This window comes from Rhea pennata, chromosome 6, assembly GCF_028389875.1.
Source record: "Rhea pennata isolate bPtePen1 chromosome 6, bPtePen1.pri, whole genome shotgun sequence".
Classification (NCBI taxonomy): domain Eukaryota; kingdom Metazoa; phylum Chordata; class Aves; order Rheiformes; family Rheidae; genus Rhea; species Rhea pennata.
Window position 1 is genome coordinate 43,958,557 of NC_084668.1, and position 12,862 is coordinate 43,971,418.

The 12,862-nt window shown below is 37.4% G+C and overlaps 1 protein-coding gene across 5 annotated transcripts in view; it reads right to left on the minus strand.

Annotated features, from left to right (window-relative positions):
- The window catches only part of ADARB1 (adenosine deaminase RNA specific B1), a 95,954-nt gene that overhangs the window by 38,367 nt on the left and 44,725 nt on the right, over positions 1–12,862 (minus strand). For all 5 annotated transcript variants that reach the window (XM_062579328.1, XM_062579325.1, XM_062579329.1 and 2 more), the window contains 2 exons: positions 11,704–11,778; positions 3,492–4,423 (listed from right to left, as the gene is read on the minus strand). In XM_062579328.1, coding sequence (XP_062435312.1) covers positions 3,492–4,423; positions 11,704–11,731 — 960 coding nt within the window. In that variant the 5' untranslated portion in view covers positions 11,732–11,778. The remainder of the gene's footprint in view (positions 1–3,491; positions 4,424–11,703; positions 11,779–12,862) is intronic.

Consider the following 12,862-nt stretch of genomic DNA (forward strand, 5'->3'; position numbering starts at 1 on the left):
CAGCAGGTTCAAAACTAACAAGCTGAGATACTTCTTCCTGTAATACACATCTAAACTGTGGAATTTAATACCATGTGGAAGCTAAAAGTTCACAAAAGTTCAAGAAAGAATTGAAATTTCTAATTCCTAATCCATCAAGAACTCTTAAAATGGAAAAATGCCATTCCTGGCTAAAAACATTCTTGAGCCACAGACACAGAAGTTTGGAAGACTATTCTGGGGGAGTGTTCCTACAGATATGCCCTGTTCTCAGTTTTCTCAAGGCATTTGGTATTGGCCACTGTACATGCTTGATTTTACTTTTAGTGATAGCATCAGCCCACTTCTCTCAAACTTTCACAGCCCTCTTGAGAAGCAGACAATGTCTAAAGCAGAAGGGGGGGGGGAGAAAAAAAGTAGAGAAAACAAGTGATCTCCAGGACAGCAAAGGATGACTTGGCACCACAGACAGGCCGATGGGCAAGAAGCAGCTTTCGTCCAGCCCACTATGACCCTTCCTGTGGTTCAGTGCCTCAAAAATACTTTCTTCAATAACTTGATCTGGACTTTACACGGACAATTTGCAAATGCCTGGCTGCATTAGCTTCTATGTTTCATCTATAAACACATGACACATTTGTCTTCAGAGCAGATTTTAAAATATTGTTCACTTTTCTCTGTCTTCTCTATTCAGTTCTCAGTATATACTTGGTATAAGCTTTCTCTTACTGCTAACACAGAAGGTCTCACTGGATTGATTTCTCTGTTTTGGGAATGCGAGGCCTCTTACGTAAGATTGACAAAAATCTCTCCCACGTTAACACATTGGATGCCAAGGCAATACATACACAAAGCCTCATTTTTGTCAGGGCTTCTTCATCTATTTTGAGGCATGTTATATTTACTGACTTACTGGTTTTAAGTCACTTTCTCAGCAAAGAGGTTTTCCTCACTGCAGGCAACCTTGCACCATCCCTCACAAAAGGTCAGGCTGGAAATGAGCAGACAAATTTGCCTTGCGCAGACTGATTTTAAATGTATTAAGCCACAGAATTAACACTTTGATAACCTACTCCACAGACCAAGACTACACCAAAGTCTGTTTTATAAGATGATCTGCAATGTAAACTTTCCTTCTGTTTTATTTGATAACCTACACACGTATCTCCACACTTAGCTACAGAGACTGTGGAGGAAGTTATCAGGTGTGTAGTAGCTAATGCATATCTCATCCGATACTTACAATCGGCTCCAGAACAATAATAATCTTTTCTCTCCTCTAAATTCTTTGCACTCTATCAGTTTTTCTCATGACACACTACAAACTATCTATAACATTAACTATACATATAGCTAATCTCTAGCATATTAGAGATGTCTTAGACTTGGGCAGAAAGTACCTGCTGACTCTCAGATCTGTAACATAATGCTATCTCAGATTACACATCCTGAATTACCCTGTACTTTTTACCACACAGCTCTGAAATTAAAATTCATTTTGAACCTGCTACCCAAGCAGCACATTCCAACATCTTTATTGGCACAACTACATCATATTTTTATCTCTTTCAATGTATGTTTGTAATTTTTCTTGAGTATCTTGTATTTTTCTTCCCTTGCATGCATCTAGCTTCTGATTTTACCAATCCAGTTACCATTTTATTTGGTCTAGGGGTTATAAACACATCCTATCCCTTTGACGTCACTTCTGTGTAACTGCGAAGTTGCAGTGTTTGCGACTTCACTCACTTTTAGGATTATCTCAAATTTAACATCTTTACACATACCAAATAAACATTCTGTAAAAAAAAAAAAAAAAAAAAAAAAAAAAAAAAAAAAAAAAAAAAAAGAGCGACCCATAAAGAATAAAAAATAAAGCAAGACCTAATAAAAACTCCTTAAAAAATCCCCACAGATGCTGAAGTCCCTTATCATTACTATGCAACAGACTGAATTCTTTCTTGATACAATTCCAATCACCTTGACAGCTAATTATAATTAAAAGCATATTAATACAACACACTGAAGTGAAGAAAGGAAAATAAATTCCTGATTACAAGCTTTCTAAAATACTTCTGAACTACTTCTACTCTTGTGTTCACGCCATGTTCTGTGTCAGGGTAATGCCAGAGTGGAGTAGCCTACTCCTCTGCACACCTGTAAGAGAGGTAATACACAATCTGGTCCTGCAGTACCCTTTTTGTAAAAAGCAGAAATGAAGGTCAGTGTAAGAGCACTGCAAAAAACAAATGACTGCATGTGTTGTTGTTTTGTTATTTAAAAACAGCCCTAGACTCGAATACCCTGGCCATCTCCTACATAAGGATACGTGTTCCTATACCAATAGTCAGTTTTACAGTGCTGTACGCTAAGACAGCTAGTAGTGATTCACAAAATCAGGAATGAAGATTAAAACCTATCTGAAGTTACTCTGAATAATTCTTCTTCACTTCCTTATTGCAGTTCCCATTTCGACCATTTTATTGATTCAAGAAATAGTAATATGTAAATCACTGGCAGTGAATTTCTTTATTGTTTGGTGCCACAGGTGTTTTAAAAAGCTTGACAGAAAATGCAGTCTGAAATAACTGAAACTACTGAAGAAATTATATTTTGATATTATAGAATTTCCAAGTGATGCAAATTGTCCAAGTATTTTGAGGAAACAATGTACTTAAAATACTCACAACATCAAATTATGTTCTTTAATCCCACTTTCTTGAATGACGTATCAATTCAGACAACAGTATTTTATATTTTTAACAAACTCCAAAACCATCCTTGGGGATAGCAAAGGTTAAAGTCATGAAACTCTCATTAAAAAAAAGCATATAGACAGGGACAAGAAAGTAATATGCAAGTATTTGAATTGAGATAAGCATGTAAGATGTCATTAAAAATGCCCAATAGTTGTGCTAGAAAGATGACATTTGAAAAATTACTACTAGTGTCTGACTGAGGAAAAAAAGTATGTAAATAATCCAAATCCTGGCTACAAAGGACCATTGCACTGCCCTCATTCAACCTGTCCTTGGCACTCACTCTTTAGCACCGTACATGCCAACAATTTTGGTTTGCAGGAGAGAACGATTTTCTTCTCTAGTAAAAGCTGTTGTATCAGATAATCCAATTATTTAAAGCAGTAAAATCCTGACTTGGACTCCATCTGTGCACAGCTGCCTGACACGAGAAAGCCATGATTCAATTTTTCCCATAATAAAAACTGTAATTTAAGCAGGCACTAAGCTATGCTTTGCCTTCTATCACACAACATGATTAAGGCTGAAAGGATCAACAAACAAAACCTCTTTGCTATCCAACAGAATATAAGCATTTCAGAATATAATGACTTCAGGTCGTCATCAGAAGCCATTAGTGGATAAATCACCCAATGAAAACATGCAATCGGTAAAAACATCAGAAATGCTCTTTAAACTGATTCAGAACAAATAACTGGGATATTCTTGGTAATCATCAAAACACATGAACAAGAAAGCAACCAGGCTTCTCACCTGTGGTAAGTGTAATTGGAGCCCCTCGCTAGGAATGGGTTGTCGGGATGGAGTCTGGTCCAGTTGCATGTTAAATAAGGATGCCAGAGCTGACTGAGCAGCCCGAGCTTTTGCAAGCTTTTTATTCCTTCCTGATCCTTCAAAAGTTTGACCATCCACCGCCACTGCCATCACAAAGTTTTTAGCATGGCTCTCCCCACTTTCTGAGAGAAACTCATACTTCAGCCCTGGCCGCAGCTCGTTCAAGATCATTACTGGATTCTTTCCACTTGTGGATGGATATGGTGATGGTGTAGGGAGAGGTGACTGCATAAGACTACTAGTTACAGTAGACGTCGACAAACCGTAGTCCCCGCTAGAGCTAAAGGATCCATCTCCATTGGACCCTAAATAAAAGGAAGAATCGGAAGGAACTGGAGTTTCAAATCCATTGAAAAGTGTGTCTGGAAAGTCTGCTTGGTCAGACGTAAAGTCTGTGTTCACGGACAGAGTCCTCCCCATTGCTAGATGGGCTTCAGAAGCGTTTGGAAACTGCACAAAAGACCGCAGAGCCTTCTCAGCGGCATGGAGCTTTGCTTTCTTTTTTGTAGGGCCAGACCCCTCAAATACCTGTCCGTTAACTTCAACCGCCATCACAAACATGGGGGCATGAACCGGACCTGTCTGGGACAGAAGTTTGTACTGTAAACCAGGTTTTATCTCATTAAGTTGCATTAGGGCATTCTTTGGCAAAACAGGGCCCGGTGTTTTCTTCCTCTTCTTCAGGCGAAATTTGGAGTGGCCATTGTTGCCCTCCTCCAGAGGACGCTTTCTGCTGCTGCTGCTACCACCATTGGAGAGCTGTGTCCCCTCTCCGGGGCCTTGCACACTGCCATCCTTAGGGGGAACGTTGTCCATGTTGCGGTTTTCTTTAACATCAGTGCTGCTTGAACCTGTGGTGCCCAGAAAGAGTAACTTACAATGCCTTCGTTGCAGGATCTTGTAAATGCAAAATTTATAGATTCCTTTATCTATCTTTGTAACTGGTTAAGTGATGTGTGCTCACATTTCTGCAGTACAAATGGAGAACTATATCTCCTAATAATTCAAGAAATAATGCATTCAAGATGGCTTTGTGAACTACACATTTGATTTATTCCTACAGCAATAAAACACTGAAGCTTTTATTTTGCATTCAAATCACCCTGAAACAAAATTTTTACTCATAAATTATGTTTGACCTGAAAAAGGCTTTAGACCAGAAATACAGTTTATACTATTTGCAAGATACACCTATAAAACTAAAATAAAAATAGATGCTGAAGACCAATACTAGCAAATTGATATTTAATTCTTTTATCTTTATTTTAATCTGACTACAGTTTTTCTTCAGTGATTTTATTTGCTCAAACTGAGAAATGACTTAAGATCTGAATCAGGAAAAGTTAAGTTCTTTTGTATGCACCTTGACTAAAAAGTGTATCAATATTCTTATGTTTCTCTATAGAGATTCTGCATTCAACTCTTGTCAATATTCTTCCTCAGTATTCAGTTGCACAATAATTTGCTAAGGAATTACAGCTGCCTGCTCTCTCATTAGCAGCTGACTTCCTGCCACGCTGTGGAGCCAAGAATGGCTTAGATCTGGCAAAATGCACAACAGAGTAGGATCCTTCTCCCAAAGAATCTGACCTTTTAACAGCCTGAGCCAACCTGCACCAAACCCAAACACATACTCCTCCTTTCTGTGCATCAAAAAGGCTCTTGAATAAGGGTATAAGGATGCAGTACAATGCAGAGTGGAGAGTAGCTTCAGCTTCTCTCTGGATATATGGTCTTGAATCTTTAACTGATATTTGCCACAGATCTATTCCATCTTTCCTCAGAAAAAGAGCTGTAAAAAATTCTCTGCTTAAACTAGGCTGTGTCACAAGACTATATATTTGCACAAAGCCAACTATTAAGAAAGATAGAATTTCTTATTTACATGCAATTTTGCAATTCCTTGCAAAGTAAAAAGCAACTGGTATTCCACAGTGACAAAACCAAAGATCATAATGATAAAGATCCTTTATTAAGGCTACACAGAAGACAAGAAGCGTGACAAATACTGTATAAGCACAAAGATGATACTTTTAATGGAAAAGTAATGGCATATCATTATATTAATTTAATGATTTACTTCCTAAAGTAGAAACTTTGAGTAATGATGTCATACACATATTCTAAGAATTATTTTTGCTACACTTGCAAAGATCTCAGTTTTACCCTGCAAAGAAACTACTAAAATTAATTATTCATGCTTTCTTTTGGCACACACAAGTAGGCAGATTTGTCAAGTGTTTCCAACACCTCTCTTCCAGGACTTCAAAATATCTAGTACTATAATAAATCCACACTGGTAACAGGTGATAAATATTAATCAGACTTTGAGAAAACAAAGCTAGAAAATCTTTTTTCACAGTGATAAATTTCCAACACCCTAAACTTTCCCTAAGAATAACTAAAGCACGCACACACCACTTCACCCAGGTTACAAAGTTGATGGAATAGTTACTAAATTTTCATTTATAACATCCTCCAGCAAAAGCTCGATAGGTTACTCCTTTCGGTGCTCAGAGAGAGAGAGAGAGAGAGAGAGAGAGAGATGATGATCAAAAGAAAAAGCCAAAGTACAAACACATTTTGTTATGTCTCGTTGGCATAGCAAAGAATTATACAGTACTGAATACTAAATTCAAATCAATGTAACAGTGTAACACTAAATATTCTGAAGTGCTTCATCACTAGAAATGTCCTTAATTTAATAATGATTTGTAGCATTCAATCAAAAATTGTATTGTCCAATGGCTTACAGTGAGTTTCTTACCTGAAGCTGTGATCTCTAAAAATTACATCTTATCTAAAACCACATTTTTGGAACGAGTTTGCTATCAAACAATACAACTTCTAGGCGAAAAAGGAAGTCAATTAACACTACATAATAGCCTCCATTTGTATCTCTTTTTTATTATTTATTTATATATATATATATTTTTTTTAATTAAGGCCACTAACAATTAAGACTAACATCTGTGGAAAACAGTAAAGAAAAACATGAATTGGATATATGCCAACTGAATGTTAAAAACAAAAATTTTTTTTATAGAGTACAGCAGTCAGAAGCACTATTAAAATCATTTCATTACGTACGTAAGGGAAACAATGTCTTGTCAAAGAGGTGGGATTTGTAGGGAGCAGGAAAGAAACTTGCATGCTTACCTTGTCTTAGGAAGAAAATAAATAAAGGGAATTGAAGAAAACTACTCTTTGCCCGTGAGTTACGGGTACATTATTTTTGAGAGAATCTACAGGGTGGAAGATACTAGGAGATAGAAAGTAGGGAGCTAGCAGCTTGAGGCAAAGCTGGGAGACTATGAGAGCAGGTAAGCTTGCACAGCACAGAGATCAAAATCCAAGGCTTGGAAGTGATGGAAAGGACAAGACTTTCCTTAAGAACCAGAAGGGACTCTGATCTGTTTCAACCCACAAAGTCACCAAAAATCATGAGACTGGAAGGAAGGACAGCTGCTTCCCAGGATGAGGGTGAAGATTTGCTTTCAGTCCTTTTCCTTAGCCTGTCTTGCCCAGCAGTTGTGTGTTCCCCTAATTATTTTAGAACTGAAGAACAGCTGACAGACTAGTCAAAAAGTAAGGTTTACTACCACCACCTGTTAGGGGGGAAAAAAGAAAAAAAAATCAGAAAGAAGGCATCTTCTTCAATTCTTTTCCATATTCTGATGTCTAATAAGTCTTCCAAACCAGCCTCACCCCACCATTCAGAAATGGCTCTTTCTAAGGCCTCTCAACCCAGGGCAAAACTGAAGAATAGCCTTGCTAACTCACACTCATCCAGCCCAATATCCCACGTCTGACAAGGACCAAGAGTAGATACCCAGAGAAGGGTATGAAAACAGAGCAAGGACATAGCGATACTTCTCTGGAATAATCTCTTAGCCTGCAGTGAGCTGCAGCTTTCAGATGTCCCAAGAGAGAGTTATAGGGTACCTCTAATGGTTTTTTCTTCCATTAACTTTTCTTATCACTTTCTAAAGTATACAGTGTAAAGTATACAATAACACTGTATAGACTACTTTAGCATCCACAAAGTCCTGGGCAATGAGTTCCTCTGTTTCACTACATGTTGCATAAAAACATCTCCCAGTGCTTGTTCTGTACCTACCACCTGCTGCATTAATATTAGATGAACACCCCATGCTGTTCATGATTCTACAAATCTCTGCAATATTGTAACCTTGTCAGCCCTTCTTGTACTGAAGAACTCGTACTTAATTCATTCTCTCTTCCCTTTAGTTCTTCTCATTATATCTCTTTATTTTCCACTGTGTGCTTCTTGACCTGGGAGAAGCAGCCCCACAGATGGAAGTAAAGAATCAGATGCACTGTGGATGTACCCTTCCTGCAATCTTTATTTTTTTTTTTTTTTTTTTTTTTTTTTTTTTTTTTGGGGGGGGGGGGGGGGGGGGGGCGGGGCACGCTTGGTAATACTGCTTTAGAGACCAGAAGACTTCAGGAGTCTTCCGCTCACTTCAAAGAGAAGGGGGGGGGGGGTGGCGGGGGAAAGGGGGCAGGGGGACAGCCTGACCCCTGAAAGATATTGCTGATTCAAGATCCCATCATAACTCTGGTTAGGAACAGCAATACTCAAAGGAAATAAAATTTCACTGCTTCAAAGCAGAACTCATGGAAGACGTGGACTGTTCCATGGATGTTCTAAAAGCCAGCTTCGCTCTTTTCAAGTTCTGTCCATCCGATTTGAAGGCCAGTATTAAGGCTTTTGCTGCTGGTATCATAGCTTTCAACAAAATAACGAAAAAAGGAGGTAAAAAAAACCTTAGAATTGTAAAGGCTAGAACAATATCAGCAACGCATAGGAAAGAGCTGTCAGGAGAAAAATTTACAATCTGAACTATATATACAAAAAACGAATCCCTGCAGTCAGTAATGGATGCTTTTCATTATCCATTTTCTTTTTTGAAACTTTTACTGTGGTTGACAAGTGACCACGTTATCTTTGTATGTCTTGCCTGTCAAGAATTCTACTGACCTATACAAGTTTTTAAATATGTTTACAAATCTTTAAAAGTAACGAATATTTTCAAGAATCCTTTGTGCTCCATTATAGCTGTTGTGTATCCAGCATTTTAAAGTGGTGTAAATACAGCCACGAATGCTTGATAACAGAATCCAGCTTTTTAAAATGTTAATACTACCTTTAACTTTAGAATAAGACATTCTTTATAAGACTAGTTTATTCTCCAGACGCTAAAAATAGTTGGCAGTTTGGACCAAAGGTTTCACTGATGTCTGTGGAAGCTGCCTTGGCAAAAACAGTTTCTGACAGTATCAACATGTCGACATTTCTAGTGGAAGAAATAAATTTTGCCACCGAAACACTTTTTCCTCTAGATATTTGCTAAGCTTTCTGAAAGGAAAAGATGGATAAAAATTTTTATGCTAGTTAAGAAACATTCTGGCTGAGTTTTTTTTTTTTTTTTTTTTTTCTCCTTTTCCCTCTCTCTCCTTGTAATTAAAAAGTGCACTCAGGGGAGTAAATGTATTATCATTGCCTTAAATTCCTGCAGAATGAATACAAATTGAATTCTAGCTTCTTCAGAGAAATTCTAACTTTAAAACTACAGTCTACAAATATTGCCTGTAGATCCTTCTTTTCCTTACAATACTTCCCCTAGAAAGGATCTACATAAAACAACACAAGTTTTAACAGCCAACTTCTTATAACACACTTTATATCTTTTTATATTTTTATATCCTTTGAGATTGCAAAGTAAGAAAAATCTTGGCAAAAATCAAGGGTGGTAAACTTGGATTTCTCCCATAAATTTGATAATGTAACATTTCCAATCCATGTTATTTGTGTCGATACACAGATGCATGAAGCCTTCTTACTGCTTCTGTTGTATAGGCTCATCGCATAGACATAGTTGATGTTGTCATTTTAGAATAAAATCCCTTAGAAAATACAGTACAGAAAAGGCATCTGAAAATTTGCTTTTGGGAGATAACCAGATTTTTACAAATGCATGCCCCAAACCTGCAACCAACTCCATGCAGGCAGACTCTTGACAAGATAAGAAGCTCAAAAAATTCAAGCAGTTTCTTATCTTAATGCACTAACATTAAAAAAACACGAAAGCAGACGGAAACTAAATATTTTTAAAGACATTACAGAATGTCAAAGAGATTATATTTTCTTCAACCCAGCAAGGCACCTTTTATTCATGCTCAGATTTACTCCTTACTGGAATATAGCATGTTTTGTCTGACAATTATCTTCAAATTATGTGAATTACCAAATTACTTCTCTTACCTCTCTAAAGTCCTCCTTAAGGAGGCCACTTATACAAACAGCTAATGTATTCTTAGCATCCATCTGAAGCAATTTCTTTTGTATCAAAAAGAAAGCAATAGCAGACCTATTACAGGCAAATTCACTCTTTCAGCTAAAGAAAAATGACACATTCTAAATCAATTAAAATTTTTAATTTAAGATAATCCAACATTTCCAATAAAAAACATGCTGTAACTTCTTCAAACTGAACTTCAGCTGCTCTTCTAAAGCCTCCTATACTGTTGAGCTTCAAAACCTTTGAGAGAGATGTAGTGTTTAGACATTTTCATTCAGAGGGAATAAGCACATGTTTATTATTACGCTTCCTATAATAAATTACAGTCAAGCACGGCACATAAGCATAGTAGCAACAAAACATTTCTCTCATTCACACACAAAAATTAAATCAATAGTTGAAAGGCCAAAAATCTTTAAAATATTTTTTAATATTTTAGTGAGAACACTTTGTTCTTAAATTCTGGATCTTAAATTCTACCACAGGGTTAGCAGCCTCACAGTACTTCACCAATGCATTCATTAAGATGGTCACTGTATTTGACTATTTTTAAGCATAAACATATATTTAAACACTTCACTATGTCAGGGTTGGAGCTGTCTAATGAGACCAATCAGACCTCCAAGACAGGTGGAGAACCGAGCACTGCGATTTTTCTAGCTCCTCCTTTTGCTTTTCTTTCTTCCGCTTCTGCTTTCCCCCACTTACTTTATGTACTTTGACTACAGCCTCCTTCATTTCTCCCTTCTCTCCCTGAGCCCCTCCATCCTGATCTCTAACTAGACCCTAACCCTTATTAACCCCACTTCCACTATTTCTCCCTCTTCCAGACTGTTCTTCTTCTGCCAGTGGCCTATTCTTAGTTCGCTGTCAGTATGAATGCTGTGATGGCAGAACGCCAAGATATTTTTCATTGCATAATTAATACCACTGGCAGACAAGTAAACCACAAACACTACCATCATTGGAGGCGAAAAACCCCAAGCAGCCCAGAACAATGCTAGCCATCATTAGCATGGTTTGTGCACTACGGGCTACAGAAATTGTCCTGTCTTAAACATATTTGTTTGATGCACTGTACAGACATGGGGCAAGCCTTTCACCTTTCAAATTAGTATTCTTCTCTCTTCATCTCATGTAATCATGATCTTTATTCCCATCAAGCCTCCTAATGACCTGCCTAATAAAACTACACAAAGGGGGTCTCATCTTGATAGGAAATCTTGCACAAGATCTGCTCTTGAACTAATCCCACCTAGCTCAAGGGTGACCTACAACCCTACTTGTGGATCTTTTGGGAGGCGAGGAATTTGCAGAAGAGCAGCCAGAAAGCTGTGACACACAGTACACAGTCAGGGCACAGAAAGGGTTTTCTGTGCTTCCTATGCTATAGCAGGAGAATGCGTCAATCCCATATGCGGGATATCAGTGCAGTACACCAAGCTGTTTAATCAATGTGAGAAAACAGTCATCATTACTTTGTTGCCAGTTCAAAGCAGAAATAGTTAAGTTATGAAACTACAGACTGTTTTGAAATATAAATATTTTGCATGATTAGCCAAGTGCTGGAATAAAAATATGAAACACATATGGTTATATACTAATCTAGTTACTAGTATTTAAAAGGGTTTTTTTTAGTTAAAAAAAAAAGCTCTGATTCATTCTTCCATAACATATTTAAAACATTCAAAGAAACTGTTTTAAATTGTGTTTACAAAATTTCAGTCACCCACTGTGCTAGTGAGAGAAAGTCACCTTCAGAAATGATTACATAATTTACTACTGTGTAAACAAACACATCTTACTCATATTTTCTTCATCGTCTACATCCATTGTGAAATATTTTTGTTGGTTTCTTGCCTGGCGGAGACTGCTTCTGTCTGGAAAATAGAGAATACAGTTTTTAAGCTTTACTGTGCCAACATACAAGCTTAAGTGATCAAACTGCTTTAGCATCCCCTGCCTGGGCACTGGCTTTGCTCTGTGCTTTCCATACACTTTTCTCGAGTGACAGTGAACAGCTCACTCTTTGCATAACCTTTTCTAACCATTCATATCTCTGCACTCTACAAAACTGCAAATTCTGCAACTTCTGCAAGCATTTTTGCTTTTCTTATGACAGACTGCAATATTTTTAATCAGAAAGTACACATACAGACATGTATCAGGAGTACAACTGTATATAAGCCACGTTATCTCACTACAAGCATAACTTTCTTTAACAGCTATTGCAGATAACTTCTTGAGTCAGCAGTTTGTTTGTGACACCAACTTTAGACCTGGTTAAATGAAGAAATGTTCTTCCTGGAGTGAACCAGCAAGATATCTCAAGGTAAAAACAATGTCAAACCCAGTCTGCACGTAAAAACACAGTTCAAGCAGTCAATAGGCTGATGATGCAGTTGTCTACCCAGTACCGTTCTGATGAACATCTGTTTGGTTTGGTCTGGTCCATGTTGGTAGGTTTTTTGGGTTTTTTTTCTTAAAATGTATTATGTACATAATACATACTGCTCTCTAGTTATTATTCAAGTCCATTAGTCAGAGAGCACTGAACCCAGAACCACACGTGAAAGATGTAGATGAACACACTTTTACTGAAAGATCTATTGTTACAGTGAGGAGAGTAAAGTGGAGAATTAATATCTTGGCATCCTTAAACTGCAGAGGATCAAATCATGGGAAACTGTCATTTGTTTTGTACTTGCCAGTCTGTTGAATTTTGTGTTCGTCTGCCTCTTAGCATTCCTAAAGTATTGGTAGCTAAATCCCATGCTTTCTACACTCAGCATTGCTTTATTTCGCTTTTTATGATGCATTTATTTTCTGCTGATTCGTTACCATAATTGTTTGGAAAGTATTCGAAGAGAGAATTGTATTGTGCAAATGCAAAATAGTTCTGTGATAATCTAGCCGTTCTCTCTAAATTGTAAAGGCCTCACTTTCAAAGATATTTCCATAAGA